At 40.8% G+C, this 19,652-nt stretch overlaps 1 protein-coding gene across 1 annotated transcript in view; it reads right to left on the bottom strand.

The window, feature by feature from the left end:
• Nucleotides 1-400: 400 nt before the first annotated feature.
• Nucleotides 401-19,652, bottom strand: part of Rybp (RING1 and YY1 binding protein) — a 59,752-nt gene continuing 40,500 nt past the window's right edge. The window contains exons 3-5 of the mRNA XM_008831589.2: nucleotides 4,843-5,019; nucleotides 4,634-4,732; nucleotides 401-4,311 (exon numbers count right to left, since the gene is read on the bottom strand). Of these exons, the coding sequence (XP_008829811.1) occupies nucleotides 4,059-4,311; nucleotides 4,634-4,732; nucleotides 4,843-5,019 (529 nt within the window). The 3' untranslated portion in view covers nucleotides 401-4,058. The remainder of the gene's footprint in view (nucleotides 4,312-4,633; nucleotides 4,733-4,842; nucleotides 5,020-19,652) is intronic.

Below are 19,652 nucleotides of genomic sequence, written 5' to 3'. Positions count from 1 at the left end.
AGACCCACCAGACAGGGGTAAGAAGCGATGTTGCTGATGGGGCTTCTGGGCCAGACATATTCCCTCTGTTCAGGTCACGGCTACAGCCAGGGCTGTTTCCTGAGGGTTTCAAACACTCAAAGACATCTCTTTAAGGTCACTGAAACCTACCCCAAATGGGCAGTGACAGCCTTTTCTTCCAAGTTTTGGTCATTCTTTTGCTCAATCCCATCTTCTGCCATTAAGTGAGGCACGTATGACACCTGAAACAATTTCAGCTTGTGGCAACTTAAGTTCTTGAAAAAGGAAATGTGCTTTCTATTCCCACTGGAAACACTCCATGAGTGAAAAACTAGGTTGAAAAGTAACCGTTTTTCTAAGAGCTGAAATCTACACGACACGAAAATAACGATTTCTGATGTAAATTTTACTATTTTATTTGTGAAAAAACTACAAGCAGAATTCATAAATAGACATTTCTATTTAAAGCAGGAAAATGATAAAGTGGCTTCTAATAACACAGTCGTGCACATGCCAGGAACAGGAATATATTAACATCTTTTATTTGCTAGACAAAGAGCAGTGTCCAATATAAATTTCCCCCAAACATTTAAGACCTGTGAATTTCTGACCAGTTCACAAAACCACCGACACTTTAGCATGAAGAGAAAACAAACCTAACAGACTGTCAGCTCTAAAGACGTTACGAGAGCAGGAACTTCCAAAAGCGTTATACAAGCTGTCTTTCTGGGCAAATGGAAAATAGAGCTCGTATAATACATTAACAAAAATTCACAAGGGAAGATTATGTTTTGACATACTTAACAAGCATTCTCTATTTGTCTCCAACAAACAAAGCTAAGGAAATAATGTAACCATCTTTACACAGTAAATTAAGGTTACAGGTCATACACAAGAACAGAACTGCTTGCGCATTAAAAACTGTTCAGCTCCATTGTCAAACTCTAAATGTTGGCTCTTAAACCATTTTCGGTTACATACAAGCAAAGGTTATTATATATTCAGCAATTAATAAATTTTCAATAATTTAAGATATGGTAGCTTAAAAAAGTAGACTGAGAATGGTCTTGGTAAGGCAGGTGAAACATTATAGTTAGTGGAACTAAACTCACAGACACCTCTGCCAATGTGTTTAAGTATCCAGATAGAAACTGAAAGGTCTTAATTAAAATATTTTTGTGAGTTAAGATGTCTTTAAGTTTTTCAACTGCATGACTCAGGCAGAGCTGGTCATGCAAGTCGTGTGTGTTAGCACACACGAAATGTGAAAGGTCGTGTACTACCACAAATGGAAAACTTGCGAGTGTCAACACTGTGCTTTTGTTTTAACCTGCTTTCTGTGCCACTGAATACCAAGTATTTCTGGTCCTCTTTTGAGTATTTATCTTTATAATCTACGCTAGTGTTTTTCCTACTGCCTACCAATTGTAGGACAAACTGTTAAGTGCGGGAAGTTAACAGGAATTCCATTTCCAGAATACATGCCTGAGGAATGTAGGGTGTGCAGCACCTAGCATCTCCATCCCGGGAGCACGGATGGCAGGAGAGCAGGCCCGGGACATCTGATTGCTTGGATACTACCACTGTCAGCTGCAGTTTCTACCAAAGGCAAGTTTAACTCTGCTTGTTCTTTACTAAAGAAGTCCTTCCCTTCCTTCACCTCTCTCCATTCTTTAATTTATCACGGAGGCAAAACTGAAAAACCAAGACACTGGCAATGAATGAATTAGTAGCCTGAGTAGCTGACTAATCAGCTTTCCCACTAGACTAGGGGGTCCAATCACTTTACATGGATCTCATTGCAGAAGTACACAGTGTTTCTGAACAAAGTGCATACCAACACTTACTGGTTCAAAGAGCAGTGCAACCCACATGAGTTTGGGGGCATTTAAAATTTTTTTTAAAAAAGTTAATTAAAAAACTTAGCAATTCCTTACACCTCTGGAAAATAAATATGGCTGACTAATTAAACCCTCCCTGAGACCCTTAATAAAAGGAATATTAAAACTTTAGAAGGAATGTCTTTGCAATACCCCACTAATATTAAAATGTGGATTTAAAATTCATAGTCAAATTACTATGTATTATATATTCTGATGCTTACACAAAGCACCTGATTTCCTTTGGTTCATTAATAAATACTTTCAAAAAGGTATTTAAAAAGGTAAGCACAGCTTGCATCCCAGATGCAAGCATTATTTTAAAAAGAGGGAAACATTGTCCATGCATTTGAGAACAGGACCACAGCGACAAATGGCACTGCTTTATCATCTACACCTTTGAGAACAGAATTCAAATTATGGTGTGCTGAGTGATTATATAGTTTTAATGTAAATGTGAAAGGAACCTTTCCTGTTGGCTACTCAATTCAAGCTATTAATTTTTTTTCTTGTTGCCTCCACTGCTAGAAATTACTTCTATTGTTAAACCAAGTTCTTAAACACCAAAATGTGGTGCTTCATTACATGCCCTCCCGTGAATCCTTAAAGTATGATTAATAAAGGAAGGTTAACATCAAGTTCTCATGCTTGAAGTGACTCTCAAGTACCAAACTCAGTGGGATAGAAAGTAAAAGTCAGAAGGAAGAGCAACCCTGAATCTAAGTAAAAGCAAAGCAAGCAAAGTTTAGATGAGATAGGGTGAAATTGCTATCAGTGGTCTTTGACTATTTTTTCCCTCAAGATGGCAAACAGTGAGAAGAAATTTTGAGCTCAGCCAAGCTGTCTGTCAAAGAAGACAAAGGTCTGACTGTTTACTCTGCTGTGAAGTGAAATTTCCCTTCAGCTTGGACATGGACCTCTGCAGTGCTTTCCCACACAAGGGGTGACTCCAGACCCAGATCTTCTGGTTGGGTCTGGATCTGATTGATAACCTTTGTTTAGTAAAATGAACCGTTGCAGGCTTTAGGGAAAGAAAAACAAATTCTTACAACTTATTGGGTGGGTTAGGGTTGCAAAGATATGGGGAAATGAAGCAGACAGACTGTGGTCACAAAACTACCACTGCCATGTCACAGGGGAAGTGAAGACAAGGGATTGCTCCCCAGAGTGGTGTTACCACCTCAACCCTAAAACTAAGAAACAGCTTCTAGATTACCTCAGACACGAACAGAGGTCTGGAAAAAGGCTGGAATTCAAGTTACAGAACACCGTATTTTCATGAGTGCTTTTTAAGAACAGTAATGTTAACATGTAACAGTAATTTACATGAATACTTGGCATTCTGGAGCTAGTTTCGTTACTTCTGAATGGTCAAAGCCCTCCAACTGAACCACTTGTGATGTGTCAGTTATCCCACTGCGAATGCAGGCTATCTGGAGCAGTCTTTAAATTTGAGATCACATTGTTTAAAAAATATAAATTTTTTATAACGTCCAGTACTCTTAAAGACAGATGAGAGAGTCAAGTTCCCACATGGGTTGGAACATACTTCATGTAAGACTGATTTTCATTCAATTTCAGCACTTTCATAGAAGGGACTGTCCCGGATCTGTGTAACTGTTCAAGGTTGTATTCACTTCACAGTGTGTCAAGCACCAGCGCTGCCATGGATTGGTTTCAAATAACCCTTTATATATAATTTTATATTTATATATATAGTTATATCAAAACTGATAGTACATAGTATAACTGGAAGAAAGAACTAAACTTAAGAGGATATACTGAAAGGATGGAGTTTGTGAACACAATAAATAAAAGTTCCCTCCCCCCTCCCAACCCCCTTCAACAAAACAAAAACAGAAAACCAGTTGTAATGTACATGGAAAATTGTGCACAGCAGATTTGTTTTTATATAAAAAGTAGATTCAGGAGCACATCCAATTATAAATGATTGTTAGGAAAATCATATAAAACAATGGAATACATAAAAGTGTCAAGAGTAACTGTCAGGGTGCGAAATTCCTTGGTAGCCAGATGCCCATGGCAAGCAGAACTATCCTGGCAGCATCACTAAGAGGTCGATGTCCACAGAAGACTCCAGGCCGCTAGCAGCATGGGCAGGTGGAGGATTTGAATTTCATACCCTGATTCATAGTTTTCACAATTCCATGTGCAATTTCAGAAAGATTCATCATTTACTGCTGACATGTCGCCCTTTGGCGTGGAGGAGCGGGAGGAGCCCTTGTCTGTGCTCTCTGACCCCGAGCTGCTCTGGTTCTGCTGTTCTGACCCTGCACTGGAGGTCACTGTGGAGGAGGATGTAGAAGAGGAGCGAGTCTTTTCCTTAAAGTCTGTGATAATGACGGTGACGTTGCCCACAGTTACTGCCAACTGCTGTGCTGTGCTCCTATCCACGTTTTTCAGCCGGGGCCTGAAACATCAGAGGGGAAGCCAAAGAGGTAAGTACCATCATCAATACACAACACTTCCCAGTATTGCATCCACAGACTTAAACTGCCTACCACAGATGCTAAGTTGCTGACAGGTGTGCAATAAGAGAAATGGTTGCCATCTTGCAACACTTTTCATCAGGGATGGCAAGTCACTTCTGCTCCAGCCAATGATATAGGTCAGCAGCCTCACCTCCACCTTTCTGCTCCACTTCTCTTAGCCTAAGCATGCACCCACCCCAAGCTTTTGATTGTGATCAAAACACAACAGCAAGCTAGGTATTTCACCCTAGTTCAAAGTACCTTGAGGTGTGATTCGTTTCGCTGGTCTTTATTGTAGCATTAGCAGACTGTATACTGTTAGCTTCGCTAGGAGGATCTTTCAGAATATCAGACTTTGGTCTAAGGGGACAAGCATGGACACACATACACACACACAAAAAAAATCATCATTTAAAATCTCTGATTCAAGTACAAAAGATTATGCTGTATCTAGTTATGCAGAAACTCACTTTGTTTTCTTGTTGGTGTTTTTCTTGGTAACACTAGGGCTAATTTCCTTGTCTTTCTCAGGTTTCTCTTTGTCTTGCTTTTCTACCTTCTCCTTCTTCTCCTTTTTTGGGGGCGGTGGAGTGGCATACTGCTGTGCCACTTGCTGTGCCACCAGCTGAGAATTGATGCGAGGTTTCCTAAAACATTCAACACAAGAGATCATTAGATGCTTCATAAATACTTTCTTAGAATTTTATTATGGTTATCCGGCAACTCTATATAATACTACTACTCATTTCAGTGTAGTATGCATGAGTCCACTGAACCCTCCCCTTCTTCAAAGGAAGCATTACATTCATTTGTGATGACACAAATGCACACTGTCCTATGCAACGACCCAACTATCCAACATAACCAAGTTGTAGAGTGCTGAGAATACTTCTTGAGCTGTCAAGATTATACTCTGATAGCTTTCAAATACTTCTGCTGCAGAACGTTAATCTCATTTATTAAATGGACACTGTAATCTTGAAAAGAGAATGAAATTAGAAGTGTGACACTCATTCTTCAATCTAATTATTCCAACTCAGCCTGCTCCCCTGCAGCTCTGTGATTAGCATGGACAACACATACATAAAAGGTAACTGTGGGCCGGGCGTGGTGGCACACGCCTTTGATCCCAGCACTTGGGAGGCAGAGGTAGGCAGATGTCTGTGAGTTCAAGGCCAGCCTGGTCTACATAGTGAGTTCCAGGACAGCTAGGGCTACAAGGAGACCCTGTCTCAAAAAGACAAACAAACAAACAAAAAAAAAAAAGGGTAACTGTGGTTCATACAAGCTCCCAAGTGGACGAAGACTGGGAATCACTGTAGAAAACCCCAAGACAAGTGATACATTCACTGTACTGTCAACCGTTATGCCTGCACCAATCTCCAACTGACACTGGCTCTCAGTACTATTGTGTGTAACTTCTAAGTAGTGCCAAACACTTTCACAATGTGGGACCATTCACAGACCCTAACAGAAGGGAGAAAGGAATGCTTAACCATTACATCAACATACAGCAGCCCTTTTATGCTCAGAGTGCTCCAGTAGATATATGGGACCAAGGATAACCCTGCCATATGACAGATCTGGTAACTGATGTGGCCACCAAAGTGATTACAGATCAAATGGCTCATCCAGCATGAGAATGCTTGACAAAGGGGTGATCTGTGTTGAGGCCAAGGTAGAGTGGGATGGTATACAATTTCCTAACACTATTCAAAAAGTACAGAATTTAAAGGCTGGAGAGATGGCTCACCAGTTAATAGCACATGCTTCTAGAAGACCTACATTCAGTTCCCAGAACCAGCTCACAACTGCCTCTAACTCCAGCTTCAGAAGATCCAATACCCACAGGCACCTAACTCACCCCCGCCACATGTTAAATCTTTTTTTAAGTGTAGAACTTAAAACCTACATTTCTTATTTCTAGAATTTTCCACTTTATATTTTTGAACACAGCTGACCACAGGTAACTGCTTCACTGTGGAAGTGAAGCACTGGATAAATCTATCTAGACATTCACAGAAAAATAAATGCTTCAAGCCCCAAATTAAATATCCAAATGGGAATATCAGCAAGGTGAAGCAGCTAGCTGCCAGAACACAGCTGAGCTGACTGAGAAAAATAAGTGAACAGAGGAGGGAGTTACACATGGAGGACAGGGAAGAAAGCAAATCAAAGCAATGCTGCCTTCTTTCATAGTTTTGCTAACCTTTATAAGATGAGAAACAAAGAGCCAGTTGCTGGATGCGTAATATGTTTACTCAAGCAAATGTGGTACTGGTGCCCCCTCCCCCCTTGTCAATGAACAGGATGTGACTGCCAAAGGATGCAAGAGCAAGGCGACAGATCTGTAACTCTAGGACTTGCTGTGATGCTGGTCTGGTGGCAGTGTGGCTTTGCAAGCAAACATTTCAGTTAAGGTACAATCAGAAAAGGCCTGCTATCAGCCTTCAGCAACACAGGCCTTGGACAGGAAACCAGTCAGCTCAAAGTTATATGGCAACCTAGACCACATGTGACCTCATCACCGAATGGGGATTTAGTCATAGGTATGACTCTCTAGGAGGATGTACCGGGTCTAAGCCCTTGCCCCCAAACATTCACAGAATAGAGCCTCACCTTTGGGTGAAAAGTGAGGTTTTCAACAACAAAACAGCAAGTATTCTAGCATGCCCTTCAAAGAGGAAGTATGGCTGCAAATACAATAATGACTACAATGAAAACATTGCATAGACATCAAGGGAGCAAAGAAAGCTTGGCTGTCTGCAGAGTTATTACAAAGCAGTATAAATCAGACTTTAAAACTACCATAGACTTTAATTCAACTGAGATACAGCTCACTTGGTAGAGTGCTTTCCTGGCATGCTTTAATAAAGCCCTGGGTTTGGTCCCTAGCACTGCTGTTAAACCTCAGTGAGTTTGAGCCCACCAGCCTGGCCTTCATGAGACAACTTGATGTGTATGGGAAAGTACTATGTTCATTCCAGCAGACAAGTTGAACCCAAGACCAAAAGGACACCTGGACATCAACATGAGAGCACACTACATATACAGAGACAGAACACAAACTGCCCAAGGTCTCACTCCAGAAATCTACTGACTCCATTCTACTGACTTTCAGAAGAGCCACTCCTACAGGATCAGGGCTGCAAAGGTGAAGGCTGTTGGCAATGGCACCTCTGAGGCAAGTGGTTAGAAGACAGGGCTTTGGTAAGGATTGTGGGAGAATCTGAGAAATCAAGTTGAGATGTGAACACCATAGAAATTAGAAATGGTGTCTGTTTTGGGCAAGACATGTACATTAATGGTCACAGGAGAATCAAAGATGAACAGAGACAAAGGGAGTGTAGGGTGGTGTGCCAGCTCCCTAATAGCTCTGGAATCTTCAGGGTGGGTGATTCCTGACAAGGCTAGAGTACAAAACTACTCACATGTTGCAGTCAACAGGTAAGCTGTCCTAACACTTCTATAACTGCTGGGCATTTGACACATCAGCAAATATACTCTCAGACTTCTTCAGCACAGGCAACATGGTCCTTTATGAATAGGACAAAATCCATATGCACAAATAGTAGATGACAGCCCATTCTCCCTAGCATTCACACAACAGTAAAAGGCAAGAGTAGCAATGTGTGCCTCCCTGTTTTATCCAAGCCAAAATTCCAAGAATGAAGATAATGTAAAACTAGTTAGCATCTGATTATTAACCATGAAAAATGACCTACCTGCTACAAGAACCATGCTGTTTTAAAAAGAACTGTTGTATTCTAAATGTGTGTGTGTGTGTGTATGTAGATCTTTAAGTGACAGCTACTCTGTAAGCTATCACTTGGCCCCTTCTCCACCAAAAACAGCGACAGTTATTTTTATCAATTTGAATACTGTTCACCCCCTAAAAGTACCACAGGATTTCTCGAGTTAAAGAACAATTTTATGACCCAAGGAAACCACCTTTTGGAAGAAGGGAAAGTGGAAGCTTAGAAGTGGGCATTCTCACATAAAATATGTCCTTATGAGAAAGCACTGTGGCCATGCCTGCCCCTTCTTCACTTCCAGGCAAAAATGGTATCCTGGTTGCTTAAGAGCAGGAATGACCAGCATAGAATTAAGAGCCACTCATACTCCCCAGGGGCCACACCAGGCTCTCCAGATAAGGTGACAAGCAGGATCAAATGGGAGCAGTACACCCATTTCCCAACCATCCCAGGACATCATACCATATAGCCAGACTTAGCACAGCATCCCTGAGAAGAGGGAGTATGACCTCCAAGAAGCAGAAAAACTTGTTCAATGTTCACAGTTAGATGGCAGAGCTGGAATGGAAACCCAGTTCACCTAGCTTCTCTACCAACTCATCTGTTTCCTCAGCTAGTCTCCAACACTGTGAAGAACCCAGCCTTGTTTGTGTATGAAAGTGTGCTTTGACATGAGAGCAAGCAAAGAAAAGTTCAGGTGATGGTTTGGTTACGAACCTGGCCAAAACTTCCAAGGACCTCAGCAATCTCACTAGACAGCCCTTGGCTAAGAAAGGGACTGCTTGGCTGTCCTTGATGGAAGAGAAAAGGGCATGAGGAGGTGACAAGGATATTCACCACTGCCCTGGAGCATTCTCAGTAAGGAACAGTCACTATCGTGGCACTTCTGCTAAGTAAAAAAAATTACAAAATTACGCCTTTAATCCCAGCACTTGGGAGGCAGAGGCAGGTGGATCTTTGTGAGTTTCGAGGCCAGCCTGGTCTACATAGTGCGTTCCAGACCAGCTGAGGCTACAGGGAGACCCTGTCTCAAAAAGACCAAAAACAAAAAAACAACTTCCCACAAAGTTACACTGCTTAATGCAGTCTTTTTAGTTTCACACAATGCTGCTTCAACATGACCTAGAGTCAATTTTTCAATACAGAACTGAAGACCTGAGACTCCAAGAAGCAAACTCAAAAACTTTAAATAAGCACTGTATAACCATCAAAAGGATGAGAAATATAACAGGCATAATCAGGAAAACAAACAAATTTTACTTCTGCAGAGACCATGCCATAAAAAGTAAAGCAAGTCTTACCTGAGCCCCCCTTTTTTTTGGTCTTTTTGAGACAGGGTCTCCCTGTAGCCACAGCTGGCCTGGTCACTCACTATACAGACCAGGCTGGCCTTGATCTCACAGAGATCTGCCTGTCTCTGCCTCTCAAGTGCTGGGATTAAAGGTGTGTGCCATCACACATAGCTAGCCTTCATTTCTGAAGAATAATTTTTGAGTATGCATGAGAAGAGTTCTTTCTGCACTGCTGACATGTACGCCGACTTCACTCTGGAGGAACACAGGCATTCCCACACACTTGCCTTTTCCTTTTGCTCTTGTGTACTTGGAAGTCGGAGATCTTACCACTTATGCTCTTTTTTTTTTTTTTTTTTGTTGAGACAGGGTCTTCCTGTGACCCCAGCTGTCCTAGAACTATGTAGACCAGGCTGGCCTGGAACTCACAGACAGCCACCTGCCTCTGCCTCCCCCAAGTGCTGGGATTAAAGGTGTACGCCAAGTACTTCTATAGCTCAGCCACAAGAAAAGAATCTTAAATGACTTTTCTTTCCCTTATTACTTCTGGCTTTCGTAAGTTATTGTTTGTACATTTTACTCGAGAATTCCACCTGCATTTTATCTTTAAATGAGAGGGCCCACAAAGCACCATAAAATAAACAGTTCCTTAGAACTTACAAAAATGTCTCCACCAAAGTCATATCTTAAACCCTTAGTGAACTATTCTTATTACCCCCTCCCCCAATTCTTCCTTGCTTTGATAAAATGTTGACGTCTGTAACAGAAGTTTCCACTGAGGCTATCCTTTGTGCAATGGGAGTGGGGCCTGGCTGGGGACTGAACCCAGGATCTTGCCGCATAGCCAGCCCACTTTATTCAGTGAGATAACAATGTGGTACACTATAATTAAGGGCCTTCTCTATAGGACCTACTTTCCCTCTATAGGACCTACTTTCCCTCAGAGGATCAGCTTATTTGTGGCTGAAATGGACTTCACTTTCATCCAACCATAATTGAATTTTTGTATTTCTGATGTTCAAAAACATGCATATGCCCAGCTTGAACATACCAAACTACAATGTACAGCTATCCTTCAGTACCACCTGCAGACTAACATACTTTTAAAAACAAATGGGAGGGGCTGGAGAGATGGTTCAGCAGTCAAGAGCATTGACTTCAATTCCCAACATCCACATGGCAGCTACGAACCATCCTTAACTCCAGTTCCAGGGGAATCCGAAGCCCTCGTCTGACCTCCGCAGCATTGCATGACACGGGTGCACTCACATACATGCAGCCAATATACTCATACACATAAAATAATATTAAAAACAAATGGGAGTGGTAATGTATCCAGTTTTAGGGCACTGGGTAGGAGGACAAACGTGCTTTTATAAATATGATTTTACAAATTGTGCCTTATTTTTCTTTGCAAAAATGCCTTGTTAAGAATAACTCATCTTTGTTTAAACTGATCTATACAAGAAATTTATTTTAAGTTGTAAACAACTAAGGTACAAATGCATTTCTAGATAATTCCTACACTTAATCTGGAAGGCAATGTGTTAAACAGTAGTCTTCCCATTCCAGAAGCAGCATCCAAACCTGGCAGCCCTGGCTCTTAGGACTAGATTAGTTTGTTTTCTATTCATGTAAACTGATTTCTGACTCCCCGCCCCCATATATATTTTATATATAAAAAATAATGGGGGGGGGCGTTCTTTTTGAGATAGGGTCTCCCTGTAGTTCCAGCTTGGCCTGGAACTTGCTATGTAGACCAGGCTGGCCTTGAACTCAGAGATCCCCTTGCCTCTGCCTCTCATTAATCCTGGGATCAAAGGCATGCGCCACCATGCCTGGGTCCCATTATAGATTTTAAAATATGAAAGAACTTGTATGACCTCATGATTTCATTTTAAAGTCAGCTACCACTACAACATGGATCATTAAAACCCCAACTGCCACCTGACTGTGATCATATCTTGCAGGGTGGGTATCATTAATTTCTCTGCTTCCTACCCCAAATCTCTTCTGAATGAGCCACTGGATGGCCTATGGGGGCCTTAACCTTATACTAGGTGTGCTGGATGGCTTCAGTTGTCAACTTGACACACCTGGGTGGAGGGACTGTCAACTGAGAATTTCCTCCTTTGGACTGGTCTGTGGCCATGTCTGTGGGGACAGTTTCTTAACTGTTGAATAATGGGGGAGGGGGTCAAAGCCCATTGTGTATGGTGCCACCCCTGGGCAGGTAGTCGTGTGTTGTCTAAGAAAGCAGGCTGAGCACAGGCCAAGAAAGCAAGCCAATATGCAGCATTCCGCCATGGTCTATGCTTCTTCAGCTCCTTGCTTTCAGGTTCTTGCCCTGACTTCCCTAGTAATGAACTGTGAACTGGGAGATATAAGATAAACTCTTTCCTCCCCAAGTTGGTTTTGGTCAGTGTTTTTGTCACAGCAAAAGAAAGTAACTAGGACACTAGGTTACTCTTTCCCACCAGTGTACCCCCTGACTCGAGAGCCACTGTGCTCTAAAATCTTTCATCCAAATCTAACTCCAACTATTGAATTAAAAATCCCTTTGTCCCATGTTTTTTGTTCTGTTGTCTTCAGAGGTAGAGACAGTCTTTAGACTGTTTAAGTCTATGATATCACAATAAATTACCTTAGATGAGAGTTGGAGTCACATTTGATTTGGCCGAAGTCATGATGAAATGAGGTAAAAGGCTGTTCAGCTCCAGTCACAGCATATGTAAGTATGTAGCAAAATAATTCTCAGTGAAAATACATACAGCCAATGCACCACTGTCTCAGCTACAGGGAAGCCAAGGAAAGAGATTTATCTATAAAGAAGCTAGTACCCTGTCCTGGGAAATGAAGCACAAGCCCACCTTTTCAAGTACATTAGGCTGTCTAATGGCAACACTCAGGAGTCTCTAAGCATGGAGCTGCCAGCTTTTCTACATATTTCACGGGATTTGGGTTTTGAGGATATCTTTTAAAATAGAATGCCTTCAGGGGAGGCTACTGGATTTCAACTGTACCAGATACACATTATACACACATTGGGTACAGTCTTGTCAATCACAATAGTCTCCCATAGAACTAGCAGGCATTCCTAACAAACAGAATTCAAAACTGTCATTCTGAATATTCAATTATCTCTTAGGCCCTTAAACTTAAGCACCAGAAATATAAGCATTATCTTCTCTGCAACTGAGGAACACATTCAATAAATACAAAGTGCTACAAGTGGTTCAGACTCCTGGAAACAAACACCATTTTATAAACCAGTCTGACAGCCATGAACAAATTATCTTAGCCAACTGGTTCTTCAAGCATTGATCCAGGGACTTCTGAGGTTCCCAAGATCTTTTCAGAAGGATCCAGAAGGCACAAACTGTGGACATAATTCTGAAACAACCAACCGGAACGAACTGCACTTTTCTTCTCTCGAGTTTACAATGGAGCATCCCAAAGACTACACAGCATGTGACAACATCACTTTTGACAACCCGTGTTATAACTTCTGCGCTATAAATATTTCTCAGTTTCAAATTCTGATATGGAAATTTCTACCAATATAATCAAGATGGCAAATGTTCTTCAGGGCCCTTAATAATCTTAAAGAAAACTAGAGATGCTCTGAGCAAGGATGTCAACACACTAAAACGCCAACTTGAGAATGACTCAGGTCAGCTTTCCTCAAACTTCAAAAAAGAAAACATGAGAAGCAGCAACACTTCAACTGCAGGCTAAGGAAACACTTTGAAAATAAACATTCTAAACTTATTAAACATTAGTACAACTTTCCAAAAGTGAGCTTAAACATTTAGCCATAGATACTTACTACAGCTTCCTTCTTTCTCTCCCCTGTGGTCACACCAATGATTTAAGCAATGCCCCATAAAAATATACCCTACAATCTCTCATAGAGGTCCTCCAAAGGCCATGGATAGATTATTGTATTGTGTGGAGACTATTTCCTAAATCATTTTGAAAATGGACCTTTCTAAAAATTCCATTTCTCTCTCTCTCTCTCTCTCTCTCTCTCTCGCGTGTGCGCACATATAGAAATTAAGAGGACAACTTGAGGAAGTTGGTTCCTTCTATCTACCATGTAGATCCTAGGGATCAAATTCAAGTCATTAGGGGCAAGTGTCTTCACCCACAGAGCCACCTTGTCAGCCCCCTAGACCCTTTATTAAAATGAATGTTTGACATTTTCCTTCTTTGGTCTGAGTAGTGTTAGGCAGCTTGAGTACCATAGCAACAACTGAAAGAACTGCAACTCCAGGCCTGGCAGAAGATGGGTTCTACTTCCCACCTGTATCCTCTAAAGGAGAAAGGCCCACAGGTGCAGAGGCACATCCTCTAAAGGGTCAGAGTGTTACCCGCCTGTTCCAGCTTTTGTTTCCCACCTTAGTGTTACCTCTGGCATTTTGGCTGTTATTAGACATGCTCTTCTTGGGGTGGGCAGGCGGCCCAGGCCTGACGACCAGCCTGCCTCGCTGCCTGCACGTCCTGGATGTTTTGAACATAATGCTCATTTCACAGAGATTAATTTCAATGGCCCAGGCCTGCCACACAAGCTGGGACCCAAGACTTGTGAAATGAACTAACTCTGTGATTTTGGGTAAGTGACATCATCTCTCCAACTGTCATTCCTTTGCTGATAAAAACATTCAAGTGGATTAAGTGATCACTAATGTTTTTTAGCTCAGACACTTGGCAGTCAGTATTAAATAAATACCTCTAAAGTATTTGCTCTTGAGGTTAAGCAGGTTTGCTGTTTACATTGTTACATTGTCTTTAACAGTCAGATATAATATGTTACAAACATTCCAGACTATATACTGTTAGTCTGTAGTGACTTAGATGTGTCTGGAGTCTCTCTTCCTCCAAAGACATGCAAAATCATCTTACAAGCTATGTTGATGATTAAGATGAATCCTAGGGAGCTGGAGAGATGGCTTAGTGGTTAAGAGCACTGATTGCTCTTGCAGGACCTGGGTTCAGTTCCCAGCACCCATATGCCCTCTAATAATGTCCCTAACTCCAGTTCCAGGGGATCCAAAGCCCTCTTCTGACCTTGGCAGGCAATGCATGACACTGGTGCACTGATCTACATGCAGGCAATACAATACACATAGTAAAAATAAGTAAAATATTTTAAAAGATGAATCCAAGACTACAAATCAGTTTCAGATACAAATAAACTCGATACAGTTTCAGATGCAAATAAACTTGATAAAATCAAGTCTCCCTCCAAGAAATACAACATTAAAGCAATCCAATGTGCTGTGTAATTACTTCAAAGCTGTCAAAAATCCCATTAAAAATCTATGTAGCCATTTTGAAATTATAGTTCATGTCACAAAAGTAAACACTTATAAAACACAAAGGATCTCTAATTCTTCAAACAAATAAAAAAATTATTAGGTGATTCAAAGAAATCCAGCATCTAAGACTCATCAACTAATTTCCCCAGGTCTTAGTTAAATTAGGAGTCAAAACTAAATACACTTAAAGTAGTACTTATTTCTCTCGAATCTAACCCTTAAAATAACCCCCAAACTAAGCACTGAAAACCAACAGCAGTGAGAATGTAATTCATGAAAAATGTTCATGCTCTAATGACTGGTAATTAACACTTATTTGAAGCCCATTAGAAGGTCCTCACCTAGGCCACATGGCTGTCATGCTGTGCTATACCACTCACCAGATGCTAGCAGGACCACCAGCTTCTTCAAGTGTGACAGTCAAAAATGTCTCCAGACAGCCAAAATGTCCTTGATGGGCAGAATCCTCTACACTATCAGAAAGAAGTATAGGGGACTAGAAATATTTACAAATATGAGAAGTTAGCCCAGTCCAGTACAAAAAAATCATCAGACTATGTGCCCAAAAATATCTGCAGTGCTTTAGTCACTTTAATGGGGGCTGGGAGTGGGAGTGGGGAGAAGAGAGCATTCTTAATCCTAAAAGCATTAACATAACTAAGTTGTGGAAGTGTTCTTCTGGTGACAGATCCTTTAAGTAGACCATGTATGGTCCCCCACACAATCACAGAAAATAATACCACCTATGCTTCAAACATTTCAGGCCAATTATGATCTTTATTTCCATTACTTGAAGGGAAGAAAATTTTTAGTGTATCTTTGTTACTTCAATAGTTGAAAACTTAGATGTGAATAAAGATGAAGATTCTGAAATTACTAGTATCCGTGCATTCATGTGCCAATTCCATTTGTGTGTGTATGCATTCATGTAGAGGCCAGAAGTAAAGATCAGGTGTCTTCCTCACTCTCCATCTTATTTCTTGAGATAGGGTCTCTGACTGAAGCCAAAGAAATCTTCCAGTCTCTGCCTCTCCAGTCCTGGGACTGTGGATGTGCACCCGTGCCAGGCTTTTTACATGGGTACTGAGGATGCAAATTCATGGAAGTACTTTACTGACTGAGCCATCTCCCCCAATTCCTCATATGCCAATTCTAATGGTGATCTCTAAACTGATTGTTGGTCCTATTTATTACATGTGGATGAAACATTTCTCAAAACAGAAATTGGAGGTTTTACATAAATACTGAAATTTTTATTGAGATGTGACTATTTTGAGAGAAAAATCCTGCATTACATCCTAACATTCCAAAATGCACACACAAGATAGTGCCTAAAATGTTAATTATGCAAATATTAATATCCACTGCAATGAAAGAAAATACTTATGAGGAAAATCTTCACAACTAGCTTTTTCTAGATAATACTGTTCATTTTTGTTTTTATTTTGTTTCTTCTTGCTTTTGAGCCCAGGTTGACCTGGAACTCCATCCTCTGGGATTAAAAACATGCACTAAGCTAGGCTAGACTGTAGGCCCTTCTTTTAAAAAACAGAAATAAGTGATGTTTAAGAATTACTAAGGCTGCCACGCGGTGCTGCACAGCTTTAATCTCTTTGAGTTGGGAAGTCAGCCTGGTCCACACAGTGAGTTTCAGTCCAGCTGGGGCTAACATAGTGAGACCCTGTCTCAAAAAAACAAAACAAAACAAAACAAAAAAATCCCCACAAGTATTTCTACATACTAAGTTAATTCTGTGTAGTCCCTGTCCATAAGTATTTTTCTGCAGAAGTCAAAGTTCTCGAAAGAACTTTCCTGGCAAGGATGTCACGAGAGTTCAGGGGCCAACCTATACTTCCTAGAAAAACTTGGTCTCAAACAAACCTCAAGTAGAAAAAAACTTTCTTAGCAATTAAATGTGGTGAAATCTCGGCTGGAAAGATGGTTCAGCAGCTTAGAGTTCTGACTGCTCTTGCAGAGGACCGGTACCTGGCTGCTCTAGCAGATTTCCAGCACCCACATTGTGGCTATCAACTGTCTGTAACTCAGGTTCCAGGGTAGCCAACGCCTTCTTCTGACCTCCATGGGCATTGCTTGACATGGGTGTACTTACATACCTGCAGGCAATACTCACACATTAAAAAAAAAAAAAAGAATGGGAGATCAACATAACATTTTCAGCACCAAATGTTCAAACCATTACCTCATATTCAAATTCCCCACCTTTCTGCCAACGGACTTTGATAAGACTGAAGGTTACTCTATTTCTATTATTCTTTTCCACCAGTGAGGAAACATCAGGACTTAATGAACTTCCTTCAAAGTCCTAGCTGGTCTTTTCTAGTTTTCCTTCTAGCTATTGACACAAAAGGTCCTAAAATGAAAATTAAGTTACATGCCTATCTGTTTAAAACCTCTGCCCGCTTATAAAAAGGAATCCTAACCTAACTCCTGTACGTGACACATAAGGCTCTTCACAGTTCTGTCAGCCTCTCCTCACACTCCCTATCCCAGGGCTGCTTATTGCACACTAGTTGAAACACCACACTGGACTTGATATTTTTGGAAGATACCTTCCATCACTTACTGGATTTGCTTCTGTTATTCCTTAGCTTCTGAAATACCTTCTGCAGCTTAATGCCACATTTTCATCATCTCTTTTGGCAGGTAATGTGTGGCCAGGTTTTAAGGGGATCCAAATCATCTTGATACAGATCTACCTACCATTTAACGTTTTACACCATAATTTATCACTTTATGTGTTTCTTTCTACTAGATTATGAACGATTCTAAGGCAGCACTGACTTTTTTGAAGTTGCATTACACTCCCCCAAACTTGTTTCAAAATAATTGCCTCCTGACTGTAGCTCATTTAATGCTCACTTCAAGAATATGTATATAAGCTGGGCATAGTGGTGCACGCCTTTAGTGCCAGTACTTGGGAGGCAGAGGCAGGTTGATCTCTGTGAGTTCGAGGCTAGCATGGTCTACATAGTGAGTTCCAGGACACAGGGAGACCCTGTCTCAAAAAAAAAAAAACCCAAAAAGAAAAAGAGTATGTATATATCCTTTGTAAAATGTGGTGGAGACAGAGATCTGCATCAGCATGTACTGGAGTACTGCATTCTAATGTTGCACTTACTTCCTGTCTCTCTGGTCTCAAGATAGACTTATTAATGGACAGTGTATGTTTTATACTGCCATTCCCTAGCAAAAAGCCAGGAGATACAGTGGGTTCTTGTTAAGTGCACCATCTACACCAGGGAGAAAGAATTTTAACAGGCAATGAGTCTCAAGACATTAAAGAAACCAAATACCAAAAGGTATGAGGCTAGTTCAAGCAGAGTTTAAAACCCAAGTTAATGCTTTAATTCACTAAACCAAACTAGCTTAAGAAGTAAAATGAGTAGAAGTGAGAAGGAAAAGAGAACCAGACACCACTTTTAAGAGGGAGGCAAAATCTACAGGAAAGAATGGTCCCTAACATTACATGCTTCAGCAAAGAAGGCTAAGACAAGCCTCTGAACCTGGCAGTTTCTCACTAGGTGAGGCATAAAGGCCTAATTTTTCACCTTCCCACTTCAAATACGCCAACTAGTCAAACACATTCCCACTTACATGCCTAATAATACAGACATAAGTAGAACAGATTTTGTAATCTGTTTCACAGTGCCTGTAGTTTTTAATTACCTAGGGCCAAGGAACGAAACCCTTAGGAAATCGGGGTCCTTTAGGAATGCTTAGCCTTCTATTTCTCTAGCAAACTAGAAAAGATCTACAGGTATCATAAAAAACTGAGTTCCCCTACAGCATGGCACAATGTCTATATCTGCTTACTTAACTTTAGTGAAAAGACATTATCATGAAAGTTAACGGTATCAAAAGTAGGATTCCTACACCACCAGCAACATCTCCAACACTCAGCTTAGCTTATATAAAGGGATAACAGAATAAACTGGGTCAATCTTATATTGCATACATGACAGCAGCTTGTATGGCTACAATAAAAATGATACATAAGAAGTCTGTATTTACTTCAAGTAAATATCTGCCTCTGCCATCAAAACAATTCAACTCTCATTCCTGCACACTTCATAAATGACTGAAGTTTGTAAGAAAAAACTTTAAACAATCTCTTAAGAGGCTGCCAAAGTACTTCCTGCAATCATTTGCTAATGTATTAATTCACCAATTTTTCAAATGCTCTTGTAGAAGAAAATTTTTTAAGTTTTGTTAAGTAGTTTTAGACTTACAGCAAAGTTACAAAGGCAGCACAGTTCCCATAACCCCTCATCTACTTTCTTTTAACGATAGCACCATGTACAGACACAGTACAATAGTAGAAACTAGAACACTAACACTGTAGTGATACGAATATTGTTACCAACGCTCCCTCTGCCCAACTCACTTTCTCACTCAAGCCCCCATTATCACATATTGTGCTTGTTTCTTCATCTCCTACCTGTGACAGTTTCTTTCATGGCCCTGAGACTTCTGAGGAGTTACTCTGTAGAAAAATCTGACTTGAGTGTGCCTGGTGTCTCCCCTGGTCAGAGTGAGGGCATACATGTGGTCAGTACTGTTGGAGCTTTACCATGTTGCTTATTGTACCTCCTTAAAGTTATCATTTTTATTATTTACTTATTTTATGTGTTATGAGTGTTTTACCTGCATATATGTAAGTATACACATGTATGCATGCAGTCCCTGAAGAGGCCAGAAGACAGCATAGGATCCCCTGGAACTGGAGTTAGGACATTTGGGAACCAAACCCAGGTCCTGCAAGAACAGCCAGTGTTCTTAACCACTGAGCCATCTCTCCAGCTCCAATTTGAGAAAATTTTAGACTTTACAAATATACCATTTCTTCCATCTTTAGGCCACTAACTTTGAGTATCCAAGTGTGTACAGACCC

The sequence above is a fragment of the Nannospalax galili genome, unplaced genomic scaffold, assembly GCF_000622305.1.
Source record: "Nannospalax galili isolate Female #2095 unplaced genomic scaffold, S.galili_v1.0 scaffold114, whole genome shotgun sequence".
Classification (NCBI taxonomy): Eukaryota; Metazoa; Chordata; class Mammalia; order Rodentia; family Spalacidae; genus Nannospalax; species Nannospalax galili.
This window is presented reverse-complemented; position numbering and strand designations above follow the sequence as displayed.